Below are 19,466 nucleotides of genomic sequence, written 5' to 3' on the forward strand. Positions count from 1 at the left end.
AGAAGTGGGAGCTTGGCCCTCACTCCAGAGCTTTACCTCTTCCTTAGCAGCTTCTTGGAGTCCAGGAGTGTCTTCTTGAGCTCTGTTGGGGGAAACAACAAACAGCTGCTTCAAAACAAAAATCCCCAGCACTGTGAAACACACCCTGCCAAAGAAGATAATGCAGATAGCCACTGACAGCAGGTCATTCTGCTCAGGCCTTTCCTCTGGTGTTTGTTTCACACTTTACCAAAAAACTGTCATGAACTTAGTCAGTTCTCATGCCATGTTCATCCTTTGGGTGCCAGGGAAGTTCAGCTCTCCCTAAGGGGCTTCCCTCTAGAGACACACTGCTTTCACCCATGTTAACAAGTTTGATCCAAATGTGTTTAACATCCCCAGATCCCCTTTTCCTTCCCTAATGATTCCACAATCAGCAATCAGAGCAGCCCAAAACAGTGTATAAAATGATCACTTTAGCAAAAGGTAAAGAGCAAGCAGTCAGAGGTGATAGAACATTAAATTCTCATTAATCCTTCTCTTACTCCAGTCTTTACAAGTCTGGGGTAGCAATAGTGTGGCAGAGGATTATTCACTCTGCCCCCCCAGTAATATAATACACAAATAGATCTTTAACTTACCATCAGCAGCATGAACAGGAACATATTTCGCCTTCTTCTTAAAGCCAACTGATCATTTATAAAAGAAAACAGAAGGAAAACAAGCCTTTGGATGAACAAGATTAACAGCACTGAGCCAACGAGTCATGAAACCACTGTATCTGTGGGATCAAGAGGGAATCCCAGTTTTCCAGGATTTCCTTGTCAATCTGACATTTGCTCCCAGTAATCTCCACCTATAGAGGTGATATTTCTATTGCCATTGACTCTGTGCTTGCTGGAGAGAAGGAAAGCATTTTCATCCCACCAATTTTATGGTACAAGCAATGGGAGGAGATCTCAACACCTTGTTTTGGAGATTGGGAGCCAGGGTGGAAATGGCAGCTGCAGATAGGTGCCTTCTAAACTGACTTGAGAGGCACAGAGGTGACATGGGCACTTCCAATAGAATCCCTCTTCTGTTCGAGTGGGTTCCAGGAATATCATTTATATATATATATATATATCAGTTATATCTGACCCACAAAGTGCCCATTTCTCTGCACTGACTACCAGGGAAAGCAGCAGTGAGGTCCAGAGACAGCTGCAGAGGGATGGATCCCTGCCAAAGGACTGATTTGTTCAACAACATGAAAGATTGAGGCAGATCAGCACCAAATCCAGGGTGTTTGATTATGGACCAGTGAGCACAATTCCACTTTCTTCCCCCTTGCCTTAAAGCTCACAATGCCAGGGAGCCACAAAAAGCCCTCAATGAGGGGGATGCCAGACCTTCACAGCAAGAATAACCAGACAGAATGCTGGAGAGCCAAGCCAGGGAGCAGCACAGCCCTGCCTGGGCCCCTGGAGCTGCCAGCCCTACCTTGGATGATCCTGAGGCCAGCGGAGCACGAGGCCTCTCCGTAGGCATTGACGGCACAGCAGCGATACAGATCACTGTCATCCACAACCACGCTCCTGATCTGCAAAGGGAGAGCACAGAAACTGCTCACACAAAGCACTGGGGCTCAGTTCACCTCCAGCTTCCCATAAAGCAGCTACTCAGTGGCACCTCACAGGCTTCTTCTGCTCCCAGGAGGGCTCTGAAAAGCTTTGTTTGCTCATCTTTGTGTTATCTGAGAGCTGGGGATGTGTGGAATCACGGAACACCCTGAGCCTGAAGGGACCCACAGGAACATCCAGTCCAGCTTCTGGAGAGGACACCCCCAAATCCCACCCTGTGCACCCCTGAGAGCCTTGTCCAAACACTCCTGGAGCTCTGGCAGCCTCGGGGCTGTGCCCATTCCCTGGGGAGCCTGGGCAGTGCCAGCACCCTCAGGGGGAAGAACCTTTCCCTGATCTCCAGCCTGAGCCTGCCCTGGCCCAGCTCCAGCCCTTCCCTGGGTGCTGTCCCTGCTCACAGAGATCAGAGATCAGAGATCAGAGATCAGAGATCAGAGATCAGAGATCAGAGATCAGAGCTGCCCCTCATCCCACTGCAGGTTTTTCCTATACATTTCTCTCAGCTCCACAAGTCCTTTCTGAAATATTTGATCCTTACCTGCAGAATGAATTCATTTGTGGCACTATTGAAGGACATTTCGTATTTGGCAGAATCATCCATTGCTTTCCGTGTACGTGACCATTTCACCTCAGGAGTTGGGACACCTTTGACCACAGCTCTGAAAATGGCATTTTTACCTTTGAAGAGACAAGAATTTAGTTATTTAAGACAGGCTTGAACATGAGGACCCTCGGGCCTTGCCCTTATTTTATCAAGAGTGATTCCCAGAGTGAGTAATTTCTGTTATTTAATGCAGAAACATTCTTTAAAAATAACATCTTCTTTTGCACAGCAATAATTCAGGTTTGCCTGTATTCAATCATAAAAGGCCTTTAAAATGTGGCATTAACCTGCCAGATGTGGCTGCTGACATCTCTGACCATCACTGAAATCAGAAGCCCAACAGCAAGTTCAACCCAGACTTGCTTTTTACCTATGAAATGTCCAAACCCCTTCTCATCACAAATATTCTCTATAAAATCCCACTGTTCCTCCAGTCTTTAACTGGCACCACCTTGCACCCCAAACCCACCAGGCTCTGCTGTTTGAAGAGACAAAGGGAGGAGAAGAGAAGGGGGTTCCTGTCCTTCATCCCTGCTCCCCAGGAACCTCAGCACCCTGCAGCCCACCACAGAAATGTCTGAGAGCTTCCCACTGCCCTGTGCAAACCTCTTCTCCAAAAGGCTCCAAAACCACGGGGAACACTGGAAATGGAGTCAGGAGTGACTTGAGTGGGTGAGTGGGAATAGAAACGGAGGTGAGTTATCCATGGAAACACCTCAGGGTGGAAATGATCACTCTCTCTTGTTTTTTAATACTTTTGGTCTTCAGGTGACCAACACTGTTAAAGATTCTCCCTGGAGAGTCTGGCAATATTTCTCATACCTTTCTTGGAACAAGTTCCTGCCAACAGAGCCTCATCAAAAGGCCTTTTCCAGCCTTTGATATTGCAGTAATATCTCTTTAGTATTACAGTCTGATTCCACTGATTATCCCTGTGTTACATTTTAGCCACCTTGGCTGCACTTTGCCATGTTTGCCATCTGTCCCAGGCCACCCAGGCAGGAGAAGCAGCTCTGAGCAGTGATTATGAGAGAATTCAAGGTCCTCACGGTGCCTGTGCATGGACAGGGAATCACAGTGACCGACCTGAGTGCACCAACAGTTTGTGTGGGAACTGCAGAGAACTGCTGGAAATGGAGTAACTTGGAAAACTGAGACAGATGAAAACTTAAACAGGTAAAAACTTAGGTGAAAACTCAGCCAGAGGCCTTGGGTGGTGCCTGAAAGGTGCAGGTGGAGGAGGAGGAAGAGGGGCAGGTTCCACTAGAGGCCACCGTGCTCCTTCATAAAGCTTCAGTGGCTCCTGGAAATCCAGATGGGAGTGTGGAACACCAAAATCCAGGCTGCTGGTTCAGTCCTGGCAGGAAAGAGGTGCCAGACGATGTTCTCAGGCTACTCCCCACCAACACAACAGAAAAAAGGACTCACTGCAGGTGCAGAGAGACCTCTGGGAGGCTCCTCACTGATCTGAGCTCCTGGCTCATCAGCTGCCTGCTCTGTGCTCTGGGCAAGATCCTTATGTTGGTCCTTCCAGAATCACCACACAACCATGGAATGGCCTGGGGAGGGACCTCAAAGTCCATCCCATTGCACCCCTGCCCTGCCAGGGACACCTCCCACTGTCCCAGGCTGCTCCAAGCCCTCTCCAGCCTGGCCTTGGGCACTGCCAGGGATGGGGCAGCCTGTGCCAGAGCCTCCCCACCCTCACAGGGAGGAATTCCTTCCCAATATCCCATTCTTCCCAATATCAACATTCCCCTTGTCCTGGCACTCTTGTCCATCTCTCCTGGAGCCCTCGTAGGCACTGGAAGGCTGCTGTAGCCTAAACAGCACCTGCAGTCAGCACATCCCACTTTAAAAAGCAGCTGATTTTAGTGGTGAACACAAGTTCTTTCAACAGGAAAACAAAAAATCTTCCTCCAGAACTCACTGGGTTTGCTGTGCCCGTAGGAGTTATGGTCTTGCAAACACACAGTGACAGCTCAGGAGACCTCTGTGAGTACTGATGGAATTGTCTGCAGTGGAACAAAGACTTTGGCCCACACAACACTTTCTTTGTGGTCAAATCACTTTAGAAACTAGCTTGATTTAATCATGATAGGTGGGACATGGAGTCAAACCTCCAGATCCCTGGCTTTGCCTGTTTGTCAAGAGTCTCACCTTCCTGCAGTGTCAGAGTGAGGGGTTTCTTCTCAAAGTCAGGTGTACTGCATCCTTGTGGAACATCATTCACAAACTGAGTGACAACAACTCCTGGGATAGAAGATTTCTTGAAGATTTTTACTAGAAAGGCAAGGAAAAATGCATTAAATTGACATGTTTGTCCTTCAGAGAGAATCTCTCCACCTGCATTGCCTCCTGCAGAGCAACAACTGCTCCTGCTCAGCTCCTCTTGGACCACAAAGGTCCCACCCATTCCAGTGCCACAGGCTGTAAATGTGTCCCAAGGCTCTGGGATTTTGTGCTGGCTTTGCCAAACTTGTGTCCAAGTGGGAAATTCTGCAAATTCCTAATGCAGGAGCACCTGAGCTCACAGCTCCAGCAATGGTTTGGGCAGGGAAAGCTTTGCAAGAGTTCTTGTTCCAAGTACAAAATCTGGCATGAGAAACCTGATCAAAGAGAGAAATCAAACACAAAATCTGCTGCCAGGTCAGACCTGGAGGGTCAGCCCCTGCCATTTCCAAGCTAGAGAAACAAGCTGAGGTTATTCCTAGGGGTTCCCATGGACATCATTTCTGAACCTGAGAGAATTTCCAGCTCTCAGGGGCTGACTGTTCCCAAGGAAAAGCCTTTTGGGAACTGTTCCCTCTCAAGGATTGTTGGTGTAAATAAGGTTTTACTTTCCCAAAACAAGACACAAATGTTCTGAGAGTGTTTTCTCTCTTGTCTCCCCAGTGGGATGAGGGAGGTGTTGTTCCTTCTGCCAACCAGGATAACCTGCAATCAGAACACCTTATAAATGGGTTGAGAAACCCCAAAACAAGGACTTCTCTGCCTCATGAGGAAACCTGTGTGGCTGTGTGTGATTTCCTGGAGCCCTCACACCTCGTGTGGTAGCACTCCAGAGCTGTGTCTGCTCTCTCACCTGGCTGATGGCTGTTCATGGTGCTTTGCTCAGCCTTCTGGGGTCAGCACAAACAGATTACAAGTTCTCCTTTGAAAAAGACAAATCATTTCATTATTTACAGTTTGCAAGGGGAAGGACAGACCTTAACACTGCTGCCTGTAGTGAAGGTTTGCCCTTCCTCTCTTGCCACACCCTTGCAGCCAAGTGAAGACAGACCTGCCAAGCAGCCTGCCATGCCCAACACAAACTGAGGATGATTAGCAGGGCTGAATGGAAAATGCACACATCCAGTAGCATCCCTCTGTGTCACCTGGCTTTCCTCTGAAGACCTCCTCTCGTGTTTCAGGCAAACATTCACCACATGGCACTCACGTGGTGGGCTCTGATGGATAGCAAGAGCAGTTGCTGAGAAGAAAACCACAGAGATGGATGTCTAAACTGGGGCATGGAGCAGAGGTACATCCTGATCTCATTCAGCTTGGTTAAATTAGCAACAGACCTGGGAGCAGACAAGAAGCCTTTAGAAGGGAATGGTGAAGTGTGAGCTTGGCATTAAGGAGTTATTGTTATGGATCACTCGGGACCTTCTGCCAAGGGAGTCTCTTTCTCTGTATTTGAAATTGGACAATGTGTAATGTAACACATTCCTGCCTTGCAGCAAGCTGGGAAAGCAGATTCTCTGTCATGTGAGAGATGCTCAAGAACTATAGAGTTACTGCAGCCCTGAAAGAGCAACTGGATTGGATTGCCTGTGGCATTAGTGCTGCATCTCTGTTTACCCTCTGCACTCCTGGCAGCACAGGGACACAGGAACATGCAGCTTCCATCAGTCTGGAAATGCACAGGGACACAGGAACATGCAGCTTCCATCAGTCTGGAAATGCACAGGGACACAGGAACATGCAGCTTCCATCAGTCTGGAAATGCACAGGGACACAGGAACATGCAGCTTCCATCAGTCTGGAAATGCACAGGGACACAGGAACATGCAGCTTCCATCAGTCTGGAAATGCACAGGGGCTTTGGGAGCACACCTGCAGCAGCAGCATTCATCCAGCTGAGCTCTGGCACCTGATGAGAACTCAGGGGATGACCCAAACATCTCCTTGTTCAGCTCCAAGCTGCATTGTCTGGGTGAGAACCGGTTTCAGCTAAAGGTAAACTTAGTGAACTAAAATAATTAGTGCTGGATATCCCATAGCCAGGCCAAAGAGAGTTTCACTCTCAGTACCCCTAGGTCAGCTTCTGAACCAAAATGTTTCTTGTCATTATTCAGCAGCTGCAAAGAACCACAAACACCTCCCTGTAAAAAATCACTGGCTCCACTTTGTCCTTACCACAAATCTTGTTTTGGGGCTCTGCACACCCCACAAATCTCAGCAATAGCTGACATCTCTGTGAGCCTCCCTGAGAATGCAGCCCTGGGAATAGCAGAGGCTGTGAGCAGCAGCCAAAGCCTCTTTCCTGTCCCCTCCTGGCCTGGTCTGACCTCTGCTGCCCCCAGCACAACAAGGGGTTTGCATTTCATCTGTGTGCTGCTGGTCTGGCACATCACACAGCTCTGCAAACCCCTGGGAGATGCCTTAAAACTTGGGAATGAAGGGCAGGAGGAACTTGTGGGAAGGAAAAGACACAAAACTGAACTGAAAAGAAGCTGATTCCAGGGCAGGGCATTGCACAGTGAATGGCTGGGATTTTGAGAGGCTCTTGATCACCCTCCTATGGATTTAACTTGTCGTCCACACTACTGAATCCTATTAACAACAAACATAATCCCCTATTGCTTCTTGTGTCTTCCTGGACATGTCACCACTCCTGGAGCTGGAATGTCTGATGCTCACAGCACTCACCAAACAGGAGGACCTGACACCAGCCTGCAGCAGCTTTCCCCTAAGCTCTGTTTATGTCACACTTGCATTTATTCTTTGCTGCTCCTGACTCCTCCACGCTGGGCAGGGCTGAGGAGCAGCTGCCCTGAAACACAACGTGGTCCAAATTCAGCTCCAGGGCCTTTCCCTACATCTCCAAATGTTTCATGTCAGAATGTTTCGTGTCAGAATGTTTCATTCTCAGCCTGCTGTGGCTGTGGACATGTGTTACCATAACGAACTGCTGAGAGAGGTATAAATTCAAATCTGGTTTGGTAAAACCCTCAAATACTGGCAATGTTTGCACAGGCAGCAACAGGCCTCATCTCTCAGTGCACAACATGCACTGTGTGCATTATGTATAAACTGCTGAGTTTACAGAGCCTTAAAGATCTCAGAAATCCACTTGGATTAAAAATAATCTCCTGTGAGTCCTTAAACTCCTGTGAATTCCTGACTTGTGGAGAATGAGAAGGAAGCATGTTAATGCCACACATTGACTGCAGGGTTAAAATAACAGCGCTGGATATGAAGGGAACATTCCTTCAGTGTAATGAATCCAACCACATTGCATTTTCCAGTGTCTTGTGTATTAAATAAGGACCAGAAAATAACACCCTGTTTGGCACAGAGTCATTAACCCTACTCCTGCTTACTTTTAAATTTTTTGCTCCCTTGTTACATGAATGACCATGGTTTTGTTCTGTCTCCAGTTCAATCTAGAAAAAAACAAAAAAAATCACAGAATTTTTAAAATGAGACAGCAAAAGCCTTCCAAAAATTGTCATGGTGTAATTAATTTCTTCACTCACAGGTGCTTGAAACCTTGGTGTGCACATGAGGATTTATTCAATGGAATAAATGCTTCCAAGAGGGAGTCACCCCTCCCCAGGTGAATGCTGCTGACAAACACCCCCAGCACGAGGGCTGGCACTGGAAACAGCTCAGCACTCTCAGTGCTCTGTGAAACACATCCCTGTTGTTGAATCAGCCTTGTTCAATTATCCAGCTGGCCATTCCTCATCCCAGGCAGAACTGTGTCTGCCCTGCAGCTGCAGGGACATCCCCACTGGAGACAGAGGAAAAGCTTCCATGGCTCTGAGTGCAGAGCTGGAGCAAGCCCTTGGCTACTGACAACATTTTCAGTGTCCCAAAATAAAGCAGCAAGGCTGGCAGGGTGGGAGGGTGCCCTTCATCCTGTGTGTTCATCAATCTGTCTGGATGAGACAGAGCAAGAGACCCGGTGAGCCTGACTGGACACCAGGGCTGGGCCATAAATCAGTGCAGTGAAGAAGCAAAACATTTGGGAGTCAGAGGATTTGTAGATATTGGGGGTGTCACAGGGAGTTATTTATGGGCTTCAGACAGTGCCATACTCAGACAAGGTGTGACATAATTGCTGGCAGGCTGCTGAGCAGAATTAGCCAAACCTGTAGGGAAGTGACAGGCAGGGAGTGTTTCACGGGCTCAGGATGTGCCACAGGCACTGCACGAGCACAGACACAGCGGGGACAAAGCCACGAGCACAGACTTCAACCAGCAATAATAAAGTAATCAGCAACAGAGGCAGCATTCTCTTTCACAGGAGCTTGTGGCATGGAATATCCTGAGCTGGGAGGGACCCACGAGGATCACATCCAACCCCAGCCCTGCACAGACACCCCAACAATCCCACCCTGTGCACCCCTGAGAGCCTTGTCCAAACACTCCTGGAGCTCTGGCAGCCTCGGGGCTGTGCCCATTCCCTGGGGAGCCTGGGCAGTGCCAGCACCCTCAGGGGGAAGAACCTTTCCCTGATCTCCAGCCCTCACAAAGCTTTTCTCTTTGTAATTATATTTGAATTTCTCTTTGTAAATGATAAAAATCAGGGCAGTCGTGACACAGAAAATGTTCTAAACAAAATGCCAAATTGTTGTGAGCTCAGTCACATTCTAGCTGTGCTTTACCCCAAAGATCCAGATACTCAGTGAGTATATTTCACCTAAAATTTCTCTTTTAGCTTTGGATTGGCTTTCCGCAGTTTTTTGTTAACTTGAAGTAATCTTTTGAGCTTGAGTCTTCCCATTTCAGATGAATTTTAATGAAAAATTTTGAATGCTTTGGTTAGAACCACAGAACCAAAGGCAAAACAACTGGAGAAGGGAAACTTGATGAAAACTCCTGGGCAAGTCACAGAGGGGGAACGTCACAAGCTCTCCAGTGATGAATGGAGGTCTTGTGCAGAGTGAGGAGGACTGCCCAAGGATCAGGTTTTGTGTGACTTATCCCTCTGGTAAATCTATACCTGACCTGATCTTCTCCTCTGCTCCAGGGATTATGGACAGCACCAAAGTGCTTGCTCAGGATCCACAGACACACAAACTAAATACCCTGTGTCCATTTATGTATGAAAGTGGTACTGATCCCAAAGGCCAAGAGGAGACACCTACCATCCCCATTTTCTGAAGGAGAAAAAGCCATTGAACCCCAGCAGCGAGCAGGACAGTGAATCCAAGTCCCTTTGGAGCAGCAGGGATGGGATGGCAGCAGCAGAACTGCTCAGGCTGTGCCTTTCTGTGGCCACAACACTCCCACAGGATTTTCATAACATAAATACATTTACAGGATATATCACAGAGCAATCACAAGAGTGTCTCACTGCCAGGAAGGAGGGATAACACATTCCCAGGATGGAATCCCTCAGGAACCCCAGTGCCACAAGTCCCCAGTGACAGCAGATCTTAGCCTGGCATCTTCCCAGGGAAATCCAAGGAAGCAGAAACACTGCTCTGGGAGCCCACCACTCCCAGAACACTTCCAGCCATTTCCATACCCACTGCAACACAAATTCACATTATTCAGTGTGACAACAAAGGTGTCACTTCCCCCTCCCAGTTCTGCAGCAGTGCCACACAAAGCAGTGCTGGCATGGCCAGACTCACCCCTCCACGGGCTGAGCTGCTGAGGTGATGCTCTGGAAGCCACTCCTGTGTCTCCAGGTCCTTTGTTCACTCACAGCACAGAGCTCTTCATCACCCAGCGGCTCCAATGGCCCCAGATGTCAGTGACCTGTGGGAAGGAACACAAGCCCCTTATCAGCCTGCTGGAAAGGGTACTGAATGGCAAAAGAAACACCAAGCTGTTGTCCCCTCCCAGCTCTCCCCTCCGACAGAAGGTGAGGCTGCAGGCAGGAGCTGCCTGTGTCTCCACACTGAGCTGAGGCAGCCCTGGGGGCTCATTATAGCCCCAACTCCCCCAGCCCAGGGGAGGTGCCCTGCAGCCCTTGGCAAGGCCAGCCCCAGGCAGGGCCAGCCTGGCCAGGTGTGACCATCACTCAAGGCCTCTCTGCATCTCCAGGGCAAGACCTTGTGCCTCTAAGAAGGACAAACTCTTGTGCAGCTCCAAGGAAAGGACAGCCTGCACACCAGGCTGTGCAGCACACACCAGATGTGCTCTCAGGGGCCACGAGCTCTTAGGAGATCTCACAGCTCCTTAGCAGAGAACTAAAAACACTGAATTATTGCATCTGTGTGTGGGTCAACCATGCCTGGGCTTGGCCCTCAGCAGAAAAATCCCTCAGTCCAAGAGTCCTGAAAGAAACCCAGTTGCTCCAGAAGAGTTTCAGTGCTGCAGCCAAAGGACACAGCTCAGTTTGCTCCTCTCCTTCCAGCACAGACACAGGCTGAGCCCTTTCCCTCCAGCAGCACACAAGGCTGCTCATTCACCACAGGAAGGTTCCCTGACCATGGCAGAGAGCTGGAATTAGATGCTCTTAAAGTTTTCTTCCAGCCTGAGCACGGTGGGATCTCTGATTTCCATGGACAGGTTTCCCACAGAAATACAAGTTCAGTGCACTGTGAGCCCAGACCTGCCCTTGCAGACCTTGTGTTCCTTCCTCTGCTCAGAAAGCTCCCCCAGAGCAGGTTTGGCTGAGAGAGATTTCCAGTCTGGGCTGTCTCCAGCCCCTTCTCCTGCGAAGCTGGCTGGCCTGAGGGCTGCTCTCACTCATCCCAGCCCAGGAGCCCACAGCCACTGCTTCCCTTTCACTGGGGAATAAATCCATATTAAATCTCATGTTCAATTGGAAAGGAAGGGCTGGCTCCAGGAGGTGGCAAGAGAAGGGTTTTTACCGTGGTTCACAGGCGGTCTGGCCTGGCAGAAACAGAAGGTTTTTCTCTGGTTTCCTATCAGAAGGTGACAAATTTAAAATCTGAGGCTAAGGGGAAGGGAGCACACAGAAAACCCTCAGTGCCACAGCTCAGACTCCTGTTAGATTGCATCAAGAAGAACCACACATTTCCACTAGTCTGAGAAAGAAAATTCTCACCTGGCTATCAAAAACTTCTCCCTTGCATGGCTGGGAATCACCATTTCAACCAACAATTGAAAAGATAAATGTGAAAATTAAATTCTGGAGTAATTTTCTTCATTACTTTTTTCTTTTCAACCATTGTTGCTGGTGACAGTGTTTAAACTTTCCCAGTTCACAAGAAAAGCATGATGAAATCAAACTGATCTCTGGGCTAAGATCTTTCCGTTCTACATCCCCTGTTACCTTTGCAGTGATATAAAATAGATAGTAGAAGCAATTACAAAGTCAAATATAAACCATTTGAAAGCTGAAAAGCCAAGAAAATAAGAATACAATGATCTGGGAAATCTGGACTGCTGCTGGGAAATCCTCTCAGTAGCAGCCAGTGTTTCCTAGCGGTGTGGGACCGTGTTCCTCCTGCTCTGGACAATGCCCACCCCAAAGATGCTCCCTCAGACATCAGTGCTGCTGGTCCAGGACAGCACTCTGGGGCTGTGCTGCACCTTTAATAAACCCCACTGCCAGAGCAGTCTCTAAAGAGAGAAACACTTTGGGTAAGCCCTGGAATGCATTTACCTGCCCCTACTGAAACCTGAATTCAGCTCTCCTCAGCTGCAGCAGGAGCAGGGTTATCCCAGAGCTGTCCAGAGCCACGGGGATTTCTGCTGCTCCTCTTCCCCTGTGATCTCCTTTCCAGGCATTTGCTCCCCACAGAAAAGTGCCAGTGCTGTGCAGTCTCCATCACATTTAGCTGCTGGGTCTCAATAAGTGAGGAATTCTTAATTAGACAGACAGTGGGGTCTGACGAGTCCCAGGAGAGCCACGAGAACTGCTCGTGTGACCCCACAAACCTGGTCATGCTTTGCCTCATTTCCAGCCCTGGTTTTACAGTTTTCTTGGGGCCTCACCTCCAGAGGGACTGATCATTTAAAACCATCTGCTACAGAGCAACCTCCTCCAAGAGCTTGACCTTCTTCCATTTCACAGCTTGTTTTCCACCCACCCACCCACCCAAGGCCGTGTTAACCCCTGTGTGCCAGGGCTGAGCTGCCAGGTGCCTCTGGGAGCCTGCAGGATGGCACAGCACGGCTGGGATGCTCACTGGGCTCTGCTTCTCCTGCAGAGGAAACGTGATTTTCCCTGGAAGAAAGTCCATTCACCCGAGGAAGGACAGTGAAGAAATGCCAAGAGGCGACAGCTGAAGGACAGTTATTTCAGACTGAATTTAAAACTGTGTTTTAACTGGGAACAAGACTCTTCCAAGGTTCTGTTTGCCCTTCTTGGAACACTGGTGTGAAGCCTTCCTGCTCCAAGCAGTGACAACTGGCACAGCTCTTCCTACAGACTTTGGTGCCCCCATGGCTCAGAAGGGACAAGAACTCAAGAAGACTTGGTAGGTCCAAAATCCTGTCTGGATTTTCAGTCCATAAAGAAATGACCAAGATCAAAAACCTGGCCAAGACACGGCATTTCCCATTTCCCTGCAGCCTGGTGGACAGTCCTGACTGCACCAAGGGTGGAGGTGGTGGCAGGGAGGCTTCTTTGGGGCAGAAATATTCACATTTGAAATGGCTGAATATGTGCAGAGCTCAGTGCTCGTGTTCCAAGTCCATCTTGGCATAACAGCAATGAGAGTCCCATAAATGCTGCACAAGAAAATGGGCATGGAATATGGAATAAAGGCCAAAATTCAGTGGGGATTACAGGCACCTGTAGCCCTCCAACCACCCAACACACCACATCAGGTAAGTCTGGCAGTGCTGGTCATGAGTGAGTGAAGAGACATTGTTCAGACCAGGCCAGGGGCCAGCTGGGTGACAGGAGAGCATTTTGGTTTTCCCAGGAGAATGCCTTGCACCAGGATGAGGAACAGTCACAGCAGGCATGTGAGCCTTTCATACCCACAACATCAGAATTTAAATAAATGTGATGTTGTAACTCAGTAGTTAGAGTGTAGAGTGGTTGCTGCTCTTTTCAGTGGGAGATGCCCATTCCCATTCCAGACCTCAGCACCAGTTCATCCACACTGCAGAGTCCAGGAGAAATTGCAGTGACTTGTTTCAGCTCAGACCTGTGGTTATTTTCCCTCCCCACCTGACTGACAAGGGGTTTGCTAGCATGGTCCAGGATTTAGTTGGAGCCTGGCTGCCTTTAAAGCCAACATTCCCACTTTTCCCAGTAACAGCTGCTCCCATGACTATCTTCCCTGCATGTTCCAGTCCCAGGGCTGGGATTTACTGTTTTCCATCCACAAAACAATTTAGTGGGCAATGGGCATTTGATAAAGCCTCACCAAAGATGTGATTAAACATCAGCTTATTACCAGGCACATCCTTCCACCAGGACTTTCTACCCACCTTAAGAAACTGAAAAGAACAAGGGTTTGAGCCCCTCTGGGCTTTAATGAATGCAGGGAACGAGGGGTGCCTGTACAATTTCCATTTGGCCCTGCATGTCCATCAGGCTTTGCTCAGAGCCCATCCCCAGCTAAAACTGAAATGTGTGTGTTGGGAGCACTTCACAGACACCATCTCCAGGGCATGTAGAGGGTTAATAAAGCTCACAGCAAATTAAACAATAAATGCAAGCAGAGATTGCAGGATTTATCCAGTGTCCCTCTCTGCCACAAGCAGAGGCAGGGTGACCCCCAGCTCTGAGCTCTTTATGTTGCTGCAGGATTTATTGCACCCCAACCTGTACGTGGTGACAGATGAAACAAGCCCCATCCTGGCCTGAGCAGCTGCTTTCATGCTTCATCCCCTCACGTGCTGGGAAGTTTGACAGTAAAATAAATGGTAAGAAATCGTCTCTGGAACCTCAAGAGGCCACAGCATGTTCCCACTGTGTGTGTGGGACAGCAGAATTAATCTCAGCACTTTCCTGTACTGCCTGACCAATGTCTGGCACCCACAGAGGAGCCGGGGGACTCCCATTTCTGGGAATGCTGCCCCATTCCTTCTGAGGCTTCTTCACTGTCACCCTTCATCCAGCACTAAAACATCACAATAAAACAGGTGTCCACTTGAGCCAGAGAATTACACCAGCACCCAGAGGAGAAATAACCAACAGCATGGAATTATAGAATCATAGAATGATTTGTGTTGGAATGGACCTTAAAGCTCAGCTCGTTCCACTCCCCAGCAAGAGGGGGAACACCAGGCTGCTGAGACCCCCTCCAGAAAACAGAAATAGAGAAAAAGAGAAATAGAGAAAAACAGAAATACAGAAAAACGTGGGAATAGAGAAAAACAGAAAGAGAGGGCACCTCTCTCCTGTCACCCCCACTTGTTCCATGGGTCCCGCGGTCACACACAAGGGTCACTGAGCCCCCGTCTCTGCAGGAATGACGCTCCCAGGGTCTGTCTGTCCGTCCGCAGTGTCTGTCTGTCTGTCCCCGGCAGTGTCTGTCTGTCCCCCGGCAGTGTCTGTCTGTCCCCGGGCAGTGTCTGTCTGTCTGTCCCCGGCAGTGTCTGTCTGTCTGTCCCCGGGCAGTGTCCGTCTGTCCCCCGGGCAGTGTCTGTCTGTCTGTCCCCGGCAGTGTCTGTCTGTCCCCGGCAGTGTCTGTCTGTCCCCGGGCAGCGTCTGTCTGTCTGTCCCCGGCAGTGTCTGTCTGTCTGTCCCCGGCAGTGTCTGTCTGTCCCCGGGCAGTGTCTGTCTGTCTGTCCCCCGGCAGTGTCTGTCTGTCTGTCCCCGGCAGTGTCTGTCTGTCCCCGGGCAGTGTCTGTCTGTCCCCCGGCAGTGTCCGTCTGTCCCCGGCAGTGTCTGTCTGTCCCCGGGCAGTGTCTGTCTGTCTGTCCCCGGGCAGTGTCTGTCTGTCCCCGGGCAGTGTCTGTCTGTCTGTCCCCGGCAGTGTCTGTCTGTCTGTCCCCGGGCAGTGTCTGTCTGTCCCCCGGCAGTGTCCGTCTGTCCCCGGCAGTGTCCCCCAGCTCTCTGCCCGGTGGATTCCCGGGGCTCGTTCCGGGCAGGGCTCTCCCGGTCTCGGCTCCAGGTGCGGGGCAGCCCCGCTCTCACCTGCGGCTGCTCCGCGCTCTCCGCCCGAGCTCCGGCCGCTGGCTCCGTGTGGCTCCCGTGTGGCTCCGTGTGGCTCCCGTGTGGCTCCGTGTGGCTCCGTGTGGCTCCGTGTGGCTCCCGTGTGGCTCCGTGTGGCTCCCGTGTGGCTCCGTGTGGCTCCGTGTGGCTCCGTGTGTCCCCTGTCCCTCCTGTCCCTCCCGTCCCTCCCGTCCCTCGCTGTCGCCGCCCTCGCCTGTCACAGGGCTGTTATCCTGCCACACATCCCGGGTGTTGCGATTTTATGGGCAGCGGGCACCTGCCTCGCATTCCTTGTTTCTCCTCATCCCAGCGATGGTGCTGAGCAAACCTGAGCTCAGTTCTGCGGCGCTTCTCCGGTCAGCGCGATGATGCTCTGTGTGTGTGGATTGTGTTTCCTCTGCACAGCAGCTCCTTACAAACCTCACACCGCTGAAAGGATGAAATGTTCTAAAGGAAACTGGAGTTCAGCTGCTTTAAACCCCATCCCACATAAAAGGAGGGTCCCTAACAGAACAGGTAAATTGAACGGTGGATAAAGTGAGTATCCAAGCATGGTTAAAGATAAAGCTACTTCACATACTCTCCTTTTTCAAAATAATTCCTTGAAAAGTCGGATTTCTGAGGGATGGACAGAGCCCTTCAGGGCAGCAGCTCACAGTGTAAATGTGAATTTATCTCACAGAGTTAATGTGAATTTATCTCACAGAGTTAAAGTGAATTTGTCTCACAGTTAATGTGAATTTATCTCACAGTGTTTATGTGAATTTATCTCACAGTTAATGTGAATTTATCTCACAGTTAATGTGAATGTATCTCACAGTGTTTATATGAATTTATCTCAGTGTTAATGTGAATTTATCTCAGTGTTGATGTGAATTTGCAGCACACACTGAGCAGTCTGAGCCTGCACTCCTGTTACACAGCCAAGAGCAGCTGCTGTTACCTGCACTCCTTTGTACCCCTTTGGACAAGAACCAGCTTTAACAGGGAATTAGGAGCAAAAAGGTGGAAATGGAGACCAGACACCTCAGCAGACTTGTGCTGGTAAAGGCTTCCTCTGCTGTGGGAATTTATCCAGAGTCACTGGAGTGATGGATGGAGATAAACACGAGTAAACCACGACAGGCTGGAAGCAGAAGAGCCCAGGCAGGGAATGCAGATGTTGCAGACAGAGTTTCCTCAGCAGCCAGGGTCACCCAAAGGGCTGAGGCTTGCAGACCCTTCAGGTGTTCCCTTTTCCCTTTTCCCACCTCAGGACAGCCCCATGCTGGGGAAACACCAGTCCCAGTCATTTCAGAGGCCAACACTTCCAGGCAGATATAAACACACCAATGCTTCTAAAGAGCAGATCAGGATCAAGTGCAGCTTTCTCTTGTCCTTTCCAAGGAGTCAGAGTCCCTGTGGGAGAGGCTGTACCTGGAGCTCCTCCTGCCTGGAATGTGGGCAAAGCCCAGCACAGAACCTGCCTGGAACCACACCAGCCTCACACCAGAGGCAAGAACCTGCAGCAAACATCATTTCCAAAGGTTCTGCTTCCACCCAGTGAAAGCAACGTCCCCACCTCAGGCAGTGCTGTGCCCTGAATAAAACCTCGGGTGCAGCACTCCTGCAGGAGCACCTGAGATACCTGAGATACACCTGTATCACTGGGTACAGGAACAGCAGGGGCAGGAAGATAAACCAGCAGCAAAACAGCAGGTTTGCCTGTAATGTACCTTCCAAACGGGAATATAATTCCCTAAGTTTTACTTTAGATTACTGAGATTTTTGAGTTCAGATTCTCAGTCCCTTGATACCACAGAAATCTTCTCAGGGTTTCCTGCCTTGTCCCTCCAGAGCTGAGCATCCTTCCCGTGGAGACAGCTGGGGCACAAACTGCTGGGCTTGGACTGTAACAGATTTAAGGCAGAAAGTGCAGGTGACACGTCCCAAAGGATCACATTTACACATCTTTATGCATCTTTAGTCTGCAAAACACAGAAGGTCCCATTTAATGTGGTAGAAGAGAAAAAACATCTGCTTCAAAAAAGCAGAGAAGTACTGACAGCTCAGGAGATGCTGAAATCGTTCTGGTGACTTGAAAATATGTCCCAGTTATGAGACACCCCAAAGGGCAGCCCTAATGTGTTTTACTCAGTAATCCTCTGACATGGCCCTTCCCAATAAAACAGTGGGAGGATTTGTGAGCCTGGGCATTCCCTTGCCTCCAAAAACCTCATAAAAATGATTTCCTATCAGACATGTGAGAGACTCCACTGAAAACCCACCAAACATTGCATCTGAGCATTCCAAATCTAATTTCATCCCAAATCAGCGAGTGGTTATTGCTTGTCTCAGAATGGCATTTGTCAGGAATGAAAATTCTTTGCCAAAATAAACCATTCAGTGTTATTTATGACAGAGACAGATTCTGTTACTCTCCCATGGAGTATTACCCTCAGACACTGCTGGCTCAGGCAGCCCTGGCCTTCCTCTTTTAATGTTTGAATGCAGCCATTAAATTGTCTTTTAGAAATTGTACTGAGGGCACAAACCCCCCTCACTTCTCCATCAAATGAGGACAAAACCACAGAAATAACCAGCTAGTACATGAAGTCTGGGAGTTGTGAGTGTTGGCTGTGACAGAATGAACACAAACCCCCTCTGTGCCCTCTCAAGCTTTGTGCTCAATGCAGAGTCCCAGAGGAGTGGCCGTGGACACCAGAGGCAGCTGCACACATTGTCACACAGACAGACAGACAGACAGACAGACAGGCTCTGGGCTGGGGAGGGACACAGAGAGCAGGTCACTTTTCAGGGAGATGGATGGATGGGGAATGGATGGGTGGATCATTGAAAGGAGCAGGATAATGTCAGGGGGGCTGACCCATCCTGGTCAGACTGGAAGAAGGGAGGAAAGGACGGGAAGGTGCCACAGAGGGATCCTGTGTCAGAATTGTGATGGATGAGGGAGGTCTGTGTTCTGGGAAGGGTGGCTGGGGCAGACAATGCCACTGCCAGGAGCTGGGCAGGAGGAAACCAGACCCTGATATGGGGCCCTGCTTAACCCTGCGTAGAGACAGAGCTGGGCTGCTGCTCTGGGGCAAACTGAAGGGCAAGCAAATTGCTCACAGTTTGGGCATTTCCAACTCCAGCAGGTCCTTGTCAATCTCCTGGACTGACAGACTGAGTGTCCCAGGTGCTGCAGGGCTGTGTGTGACCACGACAGTGAATGGGTCATGCTCTCATTCATCTGCTCCTCAGCTTCATTCAGTTTATTTCTCAGGCATCTCTCATTTTACACTCACCACTCACTCCTCTCTCTGCACCCATCAATTCCAGTCTGAAGGTGTAACCAGAGCAAAGTTTCTCTCCCCACAGTGACCACAGAGGGGCTGAGCTGTCTGGCCAGCCCTCGGGGCACAGGAGAAGGGGAGAAGCCTGACATGTTTATCCTCCAAAGCAGCTGACCTCAGTTCCACCAAGTCTGGACTCCCTCTGGCTCCCCAGGCCAGCTGGGTCACACTGCCAGTTGCCCAATCCTTGCTGGAAGCAGGAATGCCCTGGTGAGATGTTCTCCTGGCCATCCTTCCCACCCCTTTCATGGTAATATTGAGGGATCCCACTCCAAACCGGCAGCACAGCGCGAGCTGCTGATGCGAGAGGGTCAATCCAGCACAGAGAACAACTCTCAGCAAGCCAGAGGAAAATTCTAAGGAGCTCTAAAGAGCAGGGAACAACCCAATAAACCATCAGCTGCTGCTGTTTACCTTCTGCAAGTATATGAAGACAAAATTGCTGGGCTTTGTGCATGTTTGTCTTTCAAAGCACAATTTTAGCTTTCTGTCCCATACATCTACACTAAAAATCCAGCTTTTTCTTCTCTTCCTGGTGTAGCATTGTCCCACCTATGTATAATCTTCTAAGTGGCTATCTGGTACTCCAGGTGTCTTTTTTGTCCCTGTGCTCCCTCTTTATTTACCCTGCTGGACAATTTGTGTCTCCTCTGCACATACACCTCATTGAT

The 19,466-nt window shown here is 49.7% G+C and overlaps 1 protein-coding gene across 3 annotated transcripts in view; it reads right to left on the bottom strand.

Moving 5' to 3' along the window:
• IGFN1 (immunoglobulin like and fibronectin type III domain containing 1) overlaps positions 1-15,650 on the bottom strand; it is a 39,057-nt gene extending 23,407 nt beyond the window's left edge. For 2 of the 3 annotated variants that reach the window (XR_015279098.1, XM_086862258.1), the window contains exons 1-8: positions 15,443-15,650; positions 10,062-10,188; positions 5,291-5,359; positions 4,366-4,488; positions 2,140-2,279; positions 1,462-1,561; positions 621-668; positions 37-82 (exon numbers count right to left, since the gene is read on the bottom strand). Coding sequence is in view for 2 of the 3 variants with exons in the window: in XM_086862258.1 (XP_086718384.1) it covers positions 37-82; positions 621-668; positions 1,462-1,561; positions 2,140-2,279; positions 4,366-4,488; positions 5,291-5,309 (476 nt within the window). In the remaining variant the exon portion in view is untranslated. Of the gene's footprint in view, positions 1-36; positions 83-620; positions 669-1,461; positions 1,562-2,139; positions 2,280-4,365; positions 4,489-5,290; positions 5,360-7,796; positions 7,860-10,061; positions 10,189-15,442 lie in introns of all 3 variants that reach the window. The other variant, XM_086862259.1, reaches the window with a different exon arrangement.
• Between the last annotated feature and the right edge of the window lie 3,816 nt (positions 15,651-19,466).

The sequence above is a fragment of the Cyanistes caeruleus genome, chromosome 24 (genome assembly GCF_971803275.1).
Source record: "Cyanistes caeruleus chromosome 24, bCyaCae1.hap1.1, whole genome shotgun sequence".
NCBI lineage: Eukaryota > Metazoa > Chordata > Aves > Passeriformes > Paridae > Cyanistes > Cyanistes caeruleus.